We start from the raw sequence: 18,044 nt of genomic DNA, 5'->3' as shown, positions 1-18,044 counted from the left end.
GAGAGGAACGCACGTGGCCAATTGCTGGCTGGCTTTATGGAGAGGGAGGGCCTCTTTATGATGAACTCCTTCTTCAGGAAGCCAAAACAGCGAAAGTGGACATGGCTGCATCCCAATGGCGCTATAAAAAATGAGATCGACTTCATCTTGTCGACGAAGAAGCATATATTCAATGATGTCTCTGTGATCAACTCGGTCAAAACAGGAAGCGATCACCGAATGGTAAGAGGCACATTGAATATCAGACCCAAGCTCGAGAGATGTCGACTGATGAAGTCTACGCTCCGCCCAGCGCCCATCCAACTCCAAAACCCCGAAAGCTTTCAGCTCGAGTTGCAAAATCGTTTCGAATGCCTAGGAGACTGCGAAAATGTGGACGAATACAATGAAAGGTTCGTGGAAATTGTCCAAACGACTGGGTCTAAGTTCTTTAAAACCCGTCGTCCAAAAGGAACCAAAAAGATCTCTGACCTCACCAATAAACTTATGGAAGAGAGACGAAACTTGGTTCTGCAGTCCTCTGAAGATGCTGCTCAGTATCGGCGTCTTAACAGACAGATCTCCAAGTCTTTGACCCGCGATTTACGCCAATTTAATACAGATCGTATTAAAGAGGCGATTGAGCGTAACAAAGGCTCTAAAGTGTTCGCTAGGGATCTGTCTGTTGGCCAAAGTCAACTGACCAAGCTGAAGACCGAGGATGGCAGAGACATCTCGTCGGGGCCTGAGTTATTGGAAGAGGTTGAGAAGTTCTACGGACAATTATACATGAGTGTACGTACACCTGTCACAAATCTAGCCGAAGACCCAAGAGCTAGACTGACCCGACACTACACCGAAGATATCCCGGACGTCAGCCTGTACGAGATTAGAATGGCTCTCAAACAGCTGAAAAACAACAAGGCACCGGGTGATGATGGAATCACGGCTGAGCTTCTGAAAGCAGGCGGAACGCCGGTACTAAAGGCTCTTCAGAGGCTGTTCGATTCCGTCATACTTGAGGGAAAAACGCCTACGGCATGGCACAGAAGTGTGGTGATACTTTTTTTCAAAAAAGGCGACAAAACCTTGTTGAAAAATTATAGACCCATCTCACTTCTGAGCCATGTCTACAAGCTGTTTTCGAGAGTCATCACGAATCGTCTCGCACGCAGGCTCGACGACTTCCAGCCTCCCGAACAAGCCGGTTTCCGAAAAGGCTTTAGTACCATAGACCACATACATACGCTACGGCAGATTATACAGAAGACCGAGGAGTATAATCAGCCACTTTGTCTGGCGTTTGTGGACTATGAAAAAGCCTTCGACTCGATCGAGACCTGGGCAGTGCTACAGTCTCTCCAACGGTGCCAAATTGACTATAGATACATCGAAGCGCTGAAGGGCTTGTACGAAAACGCCACAATGTCGGTCCGCCTCCAGGATCAGAACTCGAAACCTATCCAGTTGCAGCGAGGGGTGAGACAGGGAGATGTCATATCTCCGAAACTGTTCACCACCGCCCTGGAAGATGTTTTCAAGCTTCTGGACTGGAGCGGATTCGGCATAAATATCAACGGCGAGTATATCACCCACCTTCGTTTCGCGGACGATATCGTAGTCATGGCTGAGACCGTGGAGGACCTAAACACAATGCTCGATGGCCTCAGTAGAGCCTCTCAACAAGTGGGTCTTAAAATGAACATGGACAAGACAAAAATTATGTCAAATGCCCGTGTTGTACCCACTCCTCTGAAGGTTGGAGACACTACACTCGAAGTTGTTGACAATTATGTATACCTGGGACAAACAGTCCAGTTAGGTAGGTCCAACTTCGAGAAAGAGGCTAATCGTCGAATCCAACTCGGCTGGGCAGCGTTCGGGAAGCTTCGCGAAATTCTCACGTCCGAAATACCGCAGTGTCTCAAGTCAAAAGTATTTGACCAGTGTGTGTTGCCAGTGATGGTGTATGGCTCTGAGACGTGGTCGCTTACTATGGGCCTCATAAGAAGGCTCAAGGTCACCCAAAGAGCGATGGAGCGTGCTATGCTCGGAGTTTCCCTGCGTGATCGAATCAGAAATGAGGAGATCCGTAGGAGAACCAGAGTGACTGACATAGCCCGCAGAATCGCTAAAATCAAGTGGCAGTGGGCGGGGCACATAGCTCGAAGAGCTGATGGCCGCTGGGGCAGGAAAGTTCTTGAGTGGCGACCACGAGCTGGAAGACGTAGCGTGGGCAGGCCTCCCACTAGGTGGACCGACGATCTGGTGAAGGTCGCGGGAAGTACCTGGATGCAAGCGGCGCAGGACCGGTCTTTGTGGAAAACCTTGGGGGAGGCCTTTGTCCAGCAGTGGACGTCTTTCGGCTGAAACGAACGAACGAACGAACTATAACAAAAGTTAAGAAAAAATAAGCGTAACAAGGTGGACCGACGACATCATAAAGGTAGCAGGAAGGCTCTGGACGCAGGCCGCTACCAACCGGGCAACATGGAAAGCATTGGGGGAGGCCTATGTTCAGCAGTGGACGTCCTATGGCTGAGATGATGATGATGATGACAAGGTAAATTGAGGCGAGGAATGACATTTGGTGGCGAATTCATATTAAAGATAAATACAATTTGTTAACTCCACATTTAGTTATTTAATCCTAGTTTAAAGTTTCGGGTCGCCGAGATCAGTGCTACGTGTGTCTTAGGCCTTACTGCAGCGGTCACTCATTCATTTCTTAAATATAGTCATTTTCATAAGAGTGGATGACCATTGTATACCATTCAAAATCGCTAAGTGGACGACAAATTGTGTTGCCTCTGCCAATCGCAGGTTTTCAGATGACAAGCAACAAAACACAGATGACACACTCTGTGTCCTTGTTTACTACATGTATTTTTTGCTGAACTATACATGAAGATATTTTATAAAGGCAATAAGATTCTATGGGATGACATTACTTGTTCGCCAACTGTAATTTTTTTTATGCAGAACAAGGTAGGTATTTGACCGCAATCGCACCTGATGTTAAGAGAGATGCAGTCTAGGATGGTACATGTCTGCCCTGTAAGTACCTATTCACTCTCGCCTTGAAAAGGCCCGGATTGTAGTGTTCGGGAAAAACAGCAGCAGAAAGCGGCTAGTTCAGTGATTCGTCCCACAACATGTTCGTCCCACTGGGACGAAATACTGAATTCGAAAAAATATATATTTTTCATTCTGGATTCATCCCATTTAATTTATTCTTTAACATAATGAGATTTAGTACCGTCAGAAAGTCAATGAAATAAAAGAAAACATGACTTTGTTAACAATATCTGTATTTAAAAGAAAATCAACATAGAAAATCTTATCTACTTGTATTGTTTTCTTTTATTTCATTGACTTTCTGATGGTACTAAATCTCATTATATCAAAGAATAAATTAAATGGGACGAGTCCAGAACGAAAAATATACATTTTTTTGAATTCAGTGTTTCGTCCCAGTGCACTATGAACCAAAAGCCCAATCTAGCTGGACAAAAAGGGTCATCGCATATCTTTCATTCGTTTAGCAAAAACGATAGCTTAATAACCAGAGGTAACGATTCAGTCATTATTTTTAGCAACTATCCTCTGATAATTTAGTAATTTTAAGACGAACTTGAACAAGTGAGTATTTTACGATCAAAATCTTCACTTTCTTGAGGTTGATATATCAGTGTCTCCTGATTAATTCTAATACAATTGTGAAAATTTTTGTTATGGATCGTGAAGTAGAAGGTATGTACCTATATTACATATTAAACCAAAAAAATATTCCTAAAGTTTATTAATTAATTAAGATACATGTAGAAATAAAATGAAAATTCGTATTTTTTCACGTTTTTCTGTATTTGCGAGACCAGGAACTTCATGTCCCCTCATGTCCCCGGGCTGGATTTTTTATATGAAGTAGCCACATATGTGAGCTTCAAAAAATAGTAGGTTGTAGACAGCACACTGAAGCACAACTTTGATTTTTTTGCAGAAAACGTAGTGGCGGTGACCTGAAGCGAGTTTTATTACGAATGGTTAAAACACACAAAAACAATACAATTTCAGGACTATTCGATTATTTCTTAGCTAGATAAGACTAAAAAGAGGTTATGGAGTGTTGTTTAAGAAACATTATAAAGAATTTAGTTAGATTAGCTCAAAATTAGGCGAAAAATGGGTTCAGTTTAGTAAAATTCGGGACGATTTTGTGACAAGGCCGATTGGTGTTGAATGGCTGAATGGTGAAAACTTCAAATTGATACACGTATTTTGCATCCATCTACGTCATCTTCAGAAAGTCAATCTAGTACTTCAAGTCCTGGTCGCCCAAAGATTGACTTCGTCCAAGCCCAGTTCAAAACAAAAAGAAGACGCAACGAGTTGACGATTTATTTAAGTCCTGCAGTACCTACTGACGATTTGGTAATGGCCGGCCAGGTATTGTTATAGTTTTATTTAATTTCCATTATTTATTAACCAGCTGTGCTCGCATCTTTGTATGCGTAAAAATAGTTTGAATAATACTTCCCGTTTTTGCAAAATTTTTCTTTACTGCTCCACCCCTGTTGGCTGTAGGGTGTTATATCGACTAATGCCTTTCATGATAAATGGGCTATCCAATACAAAAATAATTTTTCAAATCGGGCTGTAGCTTAGTTCCTGAAATTAGCGCGTAGCAAACAAGGTCTTCAGCTTTGTAATTTTCAGTATAGAAAGCCATCTTAAAAGTACTTAGGCTTAGGTTTAGCATTATACCTTAGTACTTTTACAGAACTAATGCAAAGATGTTAAAATATCAAGCACCAGTATAAAAAAACAATAATTTACCTTAACTAACAAGTCCAGTTTAACTAGACCTCCATACACGTACAAAATGTTTAATAAAGAGGGTCAGCTTATGCTGGTTTTTAGTTTTATCATTATTAAAAGCTTTCTGTTCATTTCTTTTAACATATTATATCAAAGTAAGAGTTTTTAAAGCGTTTAGTACCTATTCCAAGCCTTAAATAATTTTGTCCAGCTAGATTGGCCTTTTGGTTCACAGTGCAGTGGGACGAACATGTTGTGGGACGAATCACTGAACTAGCCCAGAAAGCGAATTCCGTGCCTAAATGAAATAAAACTCAGAAAAGAAGCCTTCATTTATGTTCAATAATTATTAGTCAAATGAAAAGTGTGAAATGCCCAATTATCACTACTACAGTCCACCAAGTTAATAAGTAACTAAGTTTTGGGTCAACATATACATACATAGAGTCATTGAGTTAATAACTAGGTAAGTTTTAGGCCAACATATAGAGTCACTCATTAAATACATAAAACACACATTTAATCTTCTGATTTTCCAGATTAAATCACCACGTGTACTAACTTATGTTGGCATTACAAAATCTCCGTTAACTTACAGCTTATAATATCTTTTATCTCTGTACAAATAAAGTCCAAAATTGTACTAAAACTGTGCTCAAAATCTGGTCTCCGTGATATCAGATTAAATGTAGAGTTAAAATTAATGACGGAAATAATTTTTAACTACCAGAAAAGATGTATTTAGTCGGAGCGGGTCTTGTGGACCTTTTCGGTAACTTTACGATAAGTCTCGCGTTACATTATTAATTGTAGCGTTACATTGCTATGTTTAGAATAAGTAATGATGGGAATTTATGTGATGAAGGTTTTTTATCTCATTAACGAGCATTAACGAAAGTAGTTTTATGATAATGACACAATGAGTTAGTGAAAATGAGGTGAAATTAGGCATTTAAAGTAGCCATACGGTAATAACATGATTAAATACTTTAATAACTTAATACTAATTTAAATATAAATACAACATACCTGCCTACATCTTTATTTTTTTACTGCTCAGGAAGGAACCAAGAAGGGTGAACTATTATTTTTTAAGATTCTAATTAAACATCAAACGTTATTAGAATAGTAGGGTAAACAATCCAGTAATCGTCCGTACATCCATCACCAATATTTATACATACATTCGTTACCGTACTAAAATAATGTTACTAGTCTGTTAGTACAAAAAAAACAATTCCTGCCATTATTAAACAACATAAATACAATTGCTGCTTTAACTGCCATTAACGTTATACGAAGCGGAGAAACGTCATGCAATCCAGATCCAGAATCCATGCACCAGATTATCGGCTGTTTCGTCAGACATAAATAGGATTACATACACATAATAAAATAAGGCATTACGTGTGTAACTGTACTTGTCGTCTTAACTGTTATTGCGGCGAAAATTGGTCTAAATCATCCAAATTAATAGATTTTATAGCTGTGTTGCGTAAAGGCAATGAATAGTAAGTTCCGGAATTAAGCTTGTTACTTATCTACTTAATAGCAATAAAATATGAGTTAACTGGGTCCCGTACGTAGTGGCGAAGGTCGATTTAGCAAAGTACGTTTTGGCGAAAAACTATCATTCTGGTACGCTGGAGCGAAAGGCCACTGAAGCGAAACACTCGCGACCGAAAATGTACTTTTGCCGACCTAGGTAACAATGTACGAAATAACATGTATTTTCATGAAATTAAATTGTTACTAAATGTCAATGATCAAAAATAAAATCAAAATTAAGCTCTCCTAGGTCAGCAAAAGTAGGTACTTTTTCGGCCGTGAGTGTTTCGCTTCAGTATAGATTTTTCTGTTCGGTTTGGTTGGTGGTAGGACTGGTAGGGCTTGTTCTAAGTCCGCCTGGCTAGCTACCACCATCTTACCTAAGTCTGTCGCCATAACAACAATGTTAACAGCATTGTTGTGTTCCGGCAGTTAGAGGTAAGATAGCCAGTTCCTCTGTGGTTGAGGATTCCGGGTGAAGCTCGCTTCCACCTTCGGCCTGATCATCACTTACCATCAGGTGAGATGAAGGCCAAGAGCTTCCTCGTTGTGGATAAAAAAAAAGATTGCCGATTCTATACAGAAATAGTATTACTTGCTCCAAAGCCACGAAAAGCTTTATTTTAAATTGGACAAGCAAAGCAATTCATATTTTATTTATCTTTAGCTATCGTCTGCCACCTATCACATAAAAAAAGCTTTTTTTCACATAATGCAATAACGTTCAAAATAATATGGCTGCTATATTCCTATCGACTAGTTGAGCGTTATTGATTAATTTCAATATCAAACAGTGTGTAATCCATGTGTCAAAGCTAAACCGTGTCGCAGTCAACGGATGCGCCCGCGCAGTGGCGACAGGCGCCGACGCCGACGCGTCTCATTAGCGAACACTTCCGATGGGCTGCTGCGGCTGACGTAACCGCCACTGTTAGTAGTTACGCTAATTCAGTGTGAGTTCAAAGCAATTCATTTGTAGTATTTGGAAGATTTTAAAATGATTAAGAATGTTTCTGTGCAAATAAATGAATTTGAATTTGATGGCTTAGGACCGGTTTCTGAATTGAAATTTCCAGCTTGAGCGTGCTCATCTTCTACTCGCTGAATTTGATATGAACGTTCATACTTGATTCAAAGATAAACACGCTCAGGCCAAAAATCACAATTCACACCGCTTAGCCAAGCTGGTTTTTTTAAAATGTTTTTGACAAGGGCAAGGCAATAAGTTTCAAAATAATGTGATAAGTAATTTAGGTATTTCTATCTACCCAAGGGTTAAAAAGGTTAAACATGTTTAGCCACAAGGTTTAAGAAAATTGAATTCTGTCGGCAATTATCTAGATGTTGAAGTATACCTAGAGTAGAGATGTAATGTAGCTTCTAGATCAGGGGGCTTAGTGTAGACGACCCCCAGGTGACAAGTAACATAAATAATGAAGCTAAAAGGTTGAATAAAATCAAAGCTCGTCTTGATCCTGGGTGAAGGAAGTGTTGATCAAAGATGTTGATTCCAGATAACCTATTGCGATTGCGAACATTAAACAAACTAGCAAACATGAAACAGCATCGAATGCGAATTTTGAAACAATAGCGGTAAGTCAGTAGGACTTCTGCTTAAGCCCATAAGAAAGGCAAAAGCAGAAGTATGAGCGTAAGATATCAAATTTGTATGGGATCAGTAGTTCGTGGTTTTACATTGCACGATAAGTACTACTGTCCTATTTCAGGAGGCGTATCATTCCTCCGGTGTTTTTATTCATAGTAATGAAACGTTATTCAGCCCTTTAATTACTATACCTTATATCAGGGCTTAATTGCATTAGGAAAACGTGAGAAAAGACGAAACGGTCAATAATATCCGATTTACTTTACAATCGATGAAGGTGAAAGGTTACTGTTCAAAACTTGCTTATGATGGAAACACAACCAGTCATTTCATAACATTTAATTCCCAGCGTGCAGCAAGGAAGCAGGGCGTAGTGGTGTTGAAATTTTTCTCTCAACAATTTTCTGCGCGCGAACGCCGCAAATAAGCTGCGCTTGCGCCACAGTTCACGAGGTACGATCGGCTACAGAATACATGTCGCTGGTGTGATTAATTTAAAACGAACTGATCCTAAACCGGTTTTAATGCTTGTAGGCATACAGAAAATGAAATTATGGGATAAATTGCAAAATGTCAGTATACGAGAAAGTGTATAATAACTTCTATTACATCCTAGTCGTATACGTGTTACACGCTAGATATCATATAACAACATGTGTAAGGGCATGGAAGGTGGGTAGGAGATTATTGTAAGAAAATCAAATGGGAAGGAGTGTACGGCAATAATAAACAGTCCCTAATATTAGGGGAATAATGCCCGTTTTCACCATCAATCCCTAATTTTTAAGTGAGCCCTATGGTGACAAATAACAGGAATTTTGTTTGCATAGGGGTCACTTAAAAATTAGGGATTGATGGTGAAAACGGGCATAAGAGTACCTACACACGGAAGCTCGCAGGTGAATCGCCGTGGGTGCGCCGACGCATCGCCCGCCGCTTGCTCAATGCGCCCGCATTCCGCCGGCGCCCGCGAAAGCGAGCGCACGTGCCCAAACAATCGCCTCAAGAAATTCGCGTAAATATAGATGCAACTCACATTACCCGCCAATCATCGCAATTTTATTCTGCATACAAAAACATGCAGCTGTTGAATTAATCATACATTTCAATTGTATACTAATCAACGCAAAAACAATACAAACATTAATTGCTCAGCAATTATTGTAATGATTTGTAGCCATGATACTATCGCTGCGACCTACACAAAGCACTGTAAATAGTTCGATAATTACCACGAATAATTCCTTGAGACAAGTCTGTTAAAATTGAATTCCCCTCGGGCTGGATTAAGGTAAAGCACCCAGTAATTGGCACATGCCATTCGTCGCAATTAGGTGCCGTCACCGTAGGCTGTTCTTTATTCAAAATTAAACCGTGACATGAATATCGATCGGCCTAGACGTGTATTTTGACGGCTACGGTTACGACATTTCAAATAGCCGAAAGGTTTTAAAAATTCCTTGTATGCTGTAAAATTGCGTTATAGTGATAAATTACTGTAATCGTCCCGGGACTTGCGCTCGCTGATGCTCGGAGCGGTTGCAAAGAATCGAATTGTGGACCCAGTGGGTGCGTGGCATTTACAAGTGTTGCAAAAACGAAGACACTCATTACCTGACGGCAACATGGCACAGTGTTTCAAGTTAATTGGCTAGACTAATGTTGAATAATGGCCGCTTCTCGGCGATATTCGCAAGTACGCCGGTGACGGGTCACTCGCACTGGTAATCGAGTCAACTTGTACGGTTTTAATCCAATACTGGACTGGGGCTTCATTCCGACTGACGCATGCATCGGTTTAAACCCAGAGCATTTGCAAACTTAATCACGATTAAATCCTTTCAAAGTGCCTACTTATCCTTAATGCTTGCTGTCGTCTTAATGAGCCCAGCGAGTTTTCAAATCCGAATATATTCGCGAAATAAAATAATTTTAGATTTTAATAAGCCACGGTTTCCGTTCTGCGAATTTTAGAATTTGTTAACTACCGGCCATAAATTGTGTTGCAAGGATCTGTTAGACGTTCGCCAACATTGTTGAGTTTTAAGTGATCCATTCATGCGACGTGAACACTTGGAGTCGACACGGACGTTAGTTTCGTAACTGGACATAAATCTCATATGTAAGAATGAACGTCAATTCTGCGGTGTGCAACAACGGGTATTGAAGGATTTCGAGAAATATTACGGGGATCTGTCACGAAATATATTTCCTATTAATACCGCGATAAATAATAAGCTGGTGCAATTGAAGGCTGAAGTCGCACCCACACTATTCTTGTTTTACTTGCGGTTCCGCGTTTCTCATTAGCTCTCACATTAATTTATGAGCGAGTTTGCATATGAAACTACCCGGTGACGTAGCATCGCGGAAGACAAGCTAACTGGGTATGTAGGAGGTATTTTTGCATCGTCATGCATGTATATTTAGCGGGCATTAGTCGATGTTTAGTTATGCGCAAGTAGGCATTCTAAGGAGGTTTATGTCCAAGCGATATTTAAAGATTTATAAGCGAATAAATTATACATCAGAGATTAAATTAAATATGAATCGTAAGGAGTACAGTGTATCTAATCTCAGTCAATTTATCAAAACATTGTGATTACAAGCGGGTTAGTCATTGAATAAGGTCAATGTGTTTTTACATTAACATTCATTATCGCATATCTCGTACATTTAATTATACAGCTTTATCAGAATAAGTAGCTGAGTGTTAATTATGTGCGGCTGAAACTGGGTAATGCCTGACTGCAATTAATTCTGACTTTCCCTTCAAAAAGGCATGGCAGTGTAAGTTTTACGACTTCCCTTCTCTATTTTAGTGGCAGGCAACTAGCATTGCAAATCTGCAGTTCTATTCACATGATAACGAGGTGCGAATGGCTGGAATATATTAGAAGGTGTCGAAGTTGATATGTGTGCCCTAGTGTCCCATCCGGGTGCAGTGGTCAATGTCCCCTTTACCTGGGTCTTGCGAGCTTGGACAGATGATTCGGACGTTGTTTACTTTGCAATAACGCTAATGATGTAGAAAGCTGTTTAATGAGCTGATTGAAAATGCAGAAAAGCGGTATGTTTGAAGTGCAAAAAATTGTATAAGATATATCAAGCGATGATTGGTGTCTCTTTGAACACACAACCCGTTATACAAGATGCTAAATAGATATACGTTCCTATAATTAAAAACAAATCTTGAAGAAACTTCAGCAAGAACCAGTGCCGATGCACGATCAATTCGCATCCTTAAAAAACTCTAGGCTTTTAAAGGAAAAACCGAAGACACTGCAATACATTACAAAACAATGTGACGTCGAATCCTTTCCTTATTCCATCACGTACGCCCGTTCCCCATAAAAAGTAACTCTAAATTAACGCCATAAGCTGATGACTCCGTAAGGCCAGGGAAAGCTCCTAGTCTTCCTGGCCCATTGTTCCTGGTAGTAAAGTTCCAGTTTTTGCGACCTACCCGACGTTTACCGGAGCCTTATACGTCAGCATAAAAATTCATGTCCGCACATATGAATCTGCTGCGATTAGGGTTGCCATCTATTAAATTTGGCAACCAGACAAGACGCCTGAAAACCCTGGATTTTGGAGCCCAGAATCCGGACATGTCAAAAGTCGACCTGCCGACATGATTCTTTTGAAATAAAGCCGCCGATACCAAGCCGTCCGAGCTGTCAGCGGACTTGATGTGTGTAGTCCATAAATATGACTTGAAATTTTTAAACTCAGACAACATGAAACCCCGCCCGGACACTCCACGGATGCCCTCTATACTAGGACAAATCCGAGCAAACCCGGATGGATGGCAACCCTAGCTGCGATGCAATTGTATGAATATTTATGAGTTCCGAATGAAAAATGTGGAAGATTTGATACTGATAGTGAGGTGCCGATGAAATCGATTGTTTTCGTACCGGTTCTGGACGTGTGAGGAGCTCTGTAAGGGTATGTTTGTTTTTGTAAGCAGCTGAAGATGTCGAAGAAAATCTGGCATGGAAGGTTGAGTAATCTGTTTATGACAATTCTGCCCCCAATAGTTGAAAAGGCGCATCTAACACTTTTTTCGGAAACTCAAGGAAGTTTCCTAAAAAAGTGTTCGGAGTTAAACTCAAGGACAGCTAAGAATTACATATTTAAATTATTTGAAACTGTTTTTATCTCTGTTTTGATTTGGTGTTGGATGCGCCCTTTCAACTATAGGAGGCAGAATTTATTATAAAGTTTACTTCCTAGTGTCAAGTTATTTTTGGAGAAGTTTTGTTTTACAAGAGTTCTACAGTAGTTTTATGAGTTACACATTTGTGAACAAAACAGATGGCTCATTAACATGCTGTGTACCTTCAGAAAGTAGCACAAACACAACATAACACTAACATTGCTAATGATACTGTTGACTAGTGTTAAATAAGTATCTACGGAAATAAACACGAGAGCTGCAATAAAATAAAACTATCTCCCGCAAGATCGCGGATAATTGACATTTACAGCTATTCATAGTAATTTAACCAACAAATTCGTTCCCTTTCAGCGCCTGACCGTAAAATGTCGGACTGTTGTGCGCAACACTTAATGCAACATTGTGCACAATATTGAAAGTACATGCGACTTTATTACTAGAGCCCTTGCGATATTAGAGCTCTTGCACATGCTATGCCCTAATATTCCATTCAGCTGTAGGTACTTTCCATGTCACATGTAAATATCTAACAAAATATGAGTAGTTGTTCCTTTCTAGCTAGGTATCATCATCATTTCAGCCATAGGACGTCCACTGCTGAACATAGGCCTCCCCTAATGATTTCCATGTTAATCTGTCTTGGTATGTTATGTTTTAATTACGAAAAAAAATATGTTCATATCCTTTGTCTGGTACACAAATTAAAATCTTTGCTTAAAATCGAACTAGATGGCGCGCATGCAAAATTTCTAAGGGCTGATTTTTTAATCGTCGGATAACTTTTAACTGGAGACTAAATTTGGCACATTGACAGTTTCAGTAGGGGAAATATGTCAAAATGACAAGTTTATTCTTCAGTTACAAGATATCTGACGATTGAAAAATCAACCCTAAAGAATGTTAAAATAGAGTTATCAAAACATCAGTTCAGAATCGACACTATCAATTAGTTCCAAATATAGTCCCTATCAAGTGTATCTACCCTCTTAGTTGTTAAAACGTGGACTTCAACATGCCACTGAGGATTTCCACTAACGAGTCAATTACAGGGCGTGTTACCCTACTTGGAGCATGAGGGTAAACGCTCCGATGAATTTATACGCAGGAGAAAACGTTAAGACGAAATTGATTTTGAGCGGTTTTACGCTAGCGCGTGAATAGAGCGTTTACGCGGACGATAAATAGGGAATGTTACCCTATTTAAAGATAGCCCATTTTGTGCACTGAGCTTAGTAGAGTCGCTACAGGGCAGTCATCTATAGATAGTTTCATCCACGAAGACGCGCCCCACCAATTTTTGATCGAGGGAAGCGCGGGTGCGGGGACTTTGATCCGAGCAATCCGAACGTCATTATTGTAGGGTGCGTGTGCAGTCATGGATAATTTAGCGTGTGTAACACTCTAACATTAGCGGAAGAATGGTGGGGCGCGTCTTCGTGGATAAAACGATCTTTAAACATATAATAAATTGTACTTACGTGTTCGTCCAACGAATATGTCAGTTCGCCGTCGTCGTATAAAACGAACCACCTCCGCTGCCATCTCTGAAACAACAAAAAATATTTTCAGTATAAAATATTTTCATGCGTGCGAAGATAAATTATAGAAATACTCGTAGGTACGAGATGAAATTATTAATGAATTTATCATTCGTTTCTTTTGTAACCATTTCAAAGGCGTAGGTACTTACAACCTTTTTACCCGAATACCAAGAGGAGGTTAAGTTTTTCAGCCAATAATTTAATATTTCTGTAAATAATTAACGAGTGTATGTATATTTCTAGGTGAGTACAATTATTAAAATCTTGATCTCTAATATTACTGTAGTGTCAAATCAATTACTACAAACTGCGGCTTAACAAATACAAATCGTAAATGCAAATCAGGCTGAAGTTAATTTAATTAATATCTAACCGTTGGATCGAGCGTAATTACGATATTATGCCTCCTGTGCTCATTAACAAAGCGGTGACCCGCCATCAATTAGAGGCGTCGTTAGCGGCTCCATTGGAGACAATGCTTAGGCTAATTTTAATTAATAAAGCTTTACGACTGTGCTGTATCTGTAGTGGTAACAACTGTAGATAATACGCTGTTCTGAGTATGAATTTGAATTCATTTACATTAGATTTAACGTCCAAACATCACATTATAATGGTTAGTTATACTGCTTATACTAGGAATAGAAGAATCGTAGAAAATGTCAGATGTCCAGATCTTGCTCTTGTTACACTCCAGGGTAGTAGTAAAAATAGAGAATACATTATTTATGGGTTTGTACTCTCTGTTTTTACCACTACCCTGCAGTTTAAGAACATGCTTTATTGAACAATATGTCCTATCTGAAAGAAAACGAAAGGAATGCGACTCTACATAATATATGGAAGGCGAATTGTAACAAATCGGCCATCACCATTACAGCAATTATAAGAAAGTTTTGTCGCTTTTTCATTAAAAATAACTCGTCTATCAGTACAGTGTTGTTAAAAGAATAATTCATTTTCTCAACGACTGAAATGCCCAGGTTTAGTACAGCATCATTGTCCAAACAAAACGCAACATTCGACAGTATTGTGTGAAAATAACAAGACACAAACCGATCCGCTACTCCATTCAGAAACCTTACGTGGTGCTCAGAGAAATCTAGTTACAGACAAGGCCGCTCGCTTCAGACAATGGTACGACATAATCATGTGTTCACACATTGGTATCGCTTGTGCCTTAGATGTAGAGCTCCAAGCTTTGGAATTAACCTGGATATTACAGACACTATTCCAGGCTTGTTTTATCCTTTTTCAATTCAAGGATAACATAGCCAGAATTTTTGTTTTTCTAACGCGAGAATTAATCTATCTATCAAAATTTTGTGCAAATAAAAATGTAATTATTATTACTGACGGGATTGCTACCATGTACCTTAATTTTGAGTTTCCGATATTTCGGAACTGTTTCAGGCGCCATGGTCACGGAGTAACTGGGGAAACTCAAAATTAAGGTACACGGTAGTAATCCCGTCAATAATAATAATTATGTTAGTGACCATGAAAGTTCAAAACAAAAAAAAAATCCTTTCTTTCAAAATGTCATAATATCAGACCATGTTTTTACTTAATCTTAAATGCTGAATCTGAATTCATTTATAATAAGCAATAGGTAAGTAGTAAAGTTAAATCGTACAAATCCTGCTGCTATAACACCAATTATGAGGCGATACAAAAAAAATTTAAATATACGTAATAAACTGAACTGAAAACCTTTCCTTTTTAAAGCATGTCTAGACCGGACAGTGAACGAATAAAAATATTACGTTATTTATAACTTTTAAAAGTAAAAGCAATTTATCAGGTACATGAATAATTGCGCGGATATGCAAGAGGCTTGCACCTATTACAAGTTGATAATTGTGTTTCCTGCAATAAAAGGCAGAATTTCTTGCGTCTCTTCTTCCCTTAACCAGACGAGATGTTGTCCCGGGGCGGTGGCAGGAACCTATATTTAGGTCGTGCGTTAATGCCCGGAAGAGGGAATCGATACATGAAATAGAATTCTATGAATATGAATATTTGGCGCTGAGGAAAGCCTTCATCTTGATGCTGCAGGATCTGATGCCGGATACACATTTTGAGGGCGTGTTTAATGGTGATTCTACAACATTCCAGGTTAATCAGTTTAAGCTAAAGACTTATAATCTAAAATTTAATGATTCTGTGCTACAGAGAGCACTTTTATCCGATCGGTCCGATCGAGATCAAATGTCTTCGATGGCTTATAAAGTCTGACACCAGGGTGAAAGATTTTTTAAGCTGCTGAGACAATCCACATAACAAAAACTAGACAATGAAATACCAAAAAAACCCAATAAATCTTGCCCTACATAAAGCACACGCTCGATAGAAGACTACTGCAATGTACCTCAGCTAAACAACAATTATCCAGCCCTATATAGTGTCCTAGATAAAGAACAATTGCATCTATCGCGACGACCCAGTATCACCTAATAGGTTAATTGGGCCCACTAATTGTAGTGTAGGTGCCGGGAACGAGCCGATACTATCGTGTTTTGCATCCAGTCCAGGACTTACGTATTCTAGCTCTAAGCAACTTATTCGAAAACAAGTTCACCATTAGAAAAACCTGTCGGAACATGGAAAAAGTGTTCTATATCGAAGAGTTGTTGCACTGCATAAGTAATTTTTAATTGCAAATTGCAGCCATTGGGAAATTAAGAATTTTTAGCGAGACTTTTGCTTTTGCTTATCAGAATTCTCGTAGTAAACAGGATGCCAGAAAATCTTTCTGTGGTATGTGTTGCAACATTTCAAGCCGATAAATATGAAACTTTAGCGAATACCTTACAACAAGGTACTGAATTTTAAACAACCAAATGCGTAGTAATTTTCTCTGGCTGTAACGTCTGGTCTGTTCTAAGATGGTTGAGTTAATATTATTCGGAAATACTAAATATAATATATTCGGTATGAATTGTAATTACAAGATACCGTAATCTAATTAACCCAGTAAAGGTTAAAGTGACGTTTACAAAACCGAGTTAAAGCTGACGATAACGATCGGAGTCAAGACTTAACACATAAGGCACATAAAATAATTGGATATGCAAATCGAATAATATAATGTGACATTATAAAGGGTTAGCACCGTTAAATGTCGCGTTGTATCGTTTGCATCGACATAATTAGTGTTTAGGCAGAGACAAATTGTACAATAGACTCCAAATCTTGATGATATTATACGGGAATGAGCTTCAAAAATTCTAGAAAAAACACAGTGATTCATGAGAAAATCAGGAAAAAGTTTAGCTGGGGAAGTAAATCAGAATTACGGGGACTTGTAAATTGAGGACTTCAAATTCTAATAAAATCATAAATTCTACTGTTTAATTGTGTCATTTCTCTTAGTGGCATACATTCAAGTGCTCAAAACTCCATGACATCTTTTATTAGGTTCGCACTGCGCAAATTTTCCAGTGCCTCACAATTTTATTACCACTAGATCTATGATTATATACGGTGGAGCTGAAAAGGGGAGGCTACGGTGTCTACAGACCTAACTTGTCTACAAATCGGGTAAACGCGCCACTCCTGGGCCGGGCCAGATCGCGTGATATCGCGCCAAACGTGGCAGTACGTGACAACTACCAGCACGATTGAGTGGTACGACAATTGGGTAAGTCACCATTAAGTTTGCGCTTATTGTAAACACCCATTGGGTTGGGTTTACGTGATGTTATTAAAACAATATTTTGTGAGATCTGAATTTTTGAAATTGTTACGACGTTGCATGGTGTAGAATATGTTTACTGAGCTTCGTAAGATATACTGAGTTCCTAAGAATTATTTTCGAGTGAGCAGGCCTCCTACTAGGTGGACTGACGATCTGGTAAAGGTTGCAGGAAGAGCCTGGATGCGGGCAGCGCAGGACCGTTCATTGTGGAAAACCTTGGGAGAGGCCTTTGTCCAGCAGTGGACGTCATTTGGCTGAAACGAACGAGCAATAGATGGAGCGTTCACTTTTCCCAACTCAAGTAAAGTTAGGAAATAAGCATACGCAATATCGTACACAATTAGTACAGTAAATCAATTAGCAACCACTTATTCGACAAGGCACACGCGAAAATTAACGGCCATAATCACTTAATTTCAAATTTCGAAATGCGCAAGAGCACGACCACCGTGAGAAAGAAAACAAAACAGTACGATCTATTAATTGCCGAGGATAGCCGACATCAGCCGAAAAGTGGCGATCGCTAGAGGCTGCGTTTTGCAAGCTACCGTGTGAATATGTATGCTTTACTCCCGTTCGCCTATTCATGTGAGTTAAGAGTTTCAACAATGAGCCGATTTCCGAGATCATACTTAGAGCGATTTTTTTTCTGTAATTATTCATTAGAAT

General features: G+C 39.3%; 1 protein-coding gene across 4 annotated transcripts in view; it reads right to left on the bottom strand.

Moving 5' to 3' along the window:
• LOC135072061 (protein outspread) overlaps positions 1-18,044 on the bottom strand; it is a 363,405-nt gene that overhangs the window by 78,265 nt on the left and 267,096 nt on the right. For all 4 annotated transcript variants that reach the window (XM_063965999.1, XM_063966001.1, XM_063966002.1 and 1 more), the window contains exon 3: positions 13,613-13,678. In XM_063965999.1, coding sequence (XP_063822069.1) covers positions 13,613-13,678 — 66 coding nt within the window. The remainder of the gene's footprint in view (positions 1-13,612; positions 13,679-18,044) is intronic.

The sequence above is a fragment of the Ostrinia nubilalis genome, chromosome 5 (genome assembly GCF_963855985.1).
Source record: "Ostrinia nubilalis chromosome 5, ilOstNubi1.1, whole genome shotgun sequence".
Lineage (NCBI taxonomy): Eukaryota > Metazoa > Arthropoda > Insecta > Lepidoptera > Crambidae > Ostrinia > Ostrinia nubilalis.
This window is presented reverse-complemented; position numbering and strand designations above follow the sequence as displayed.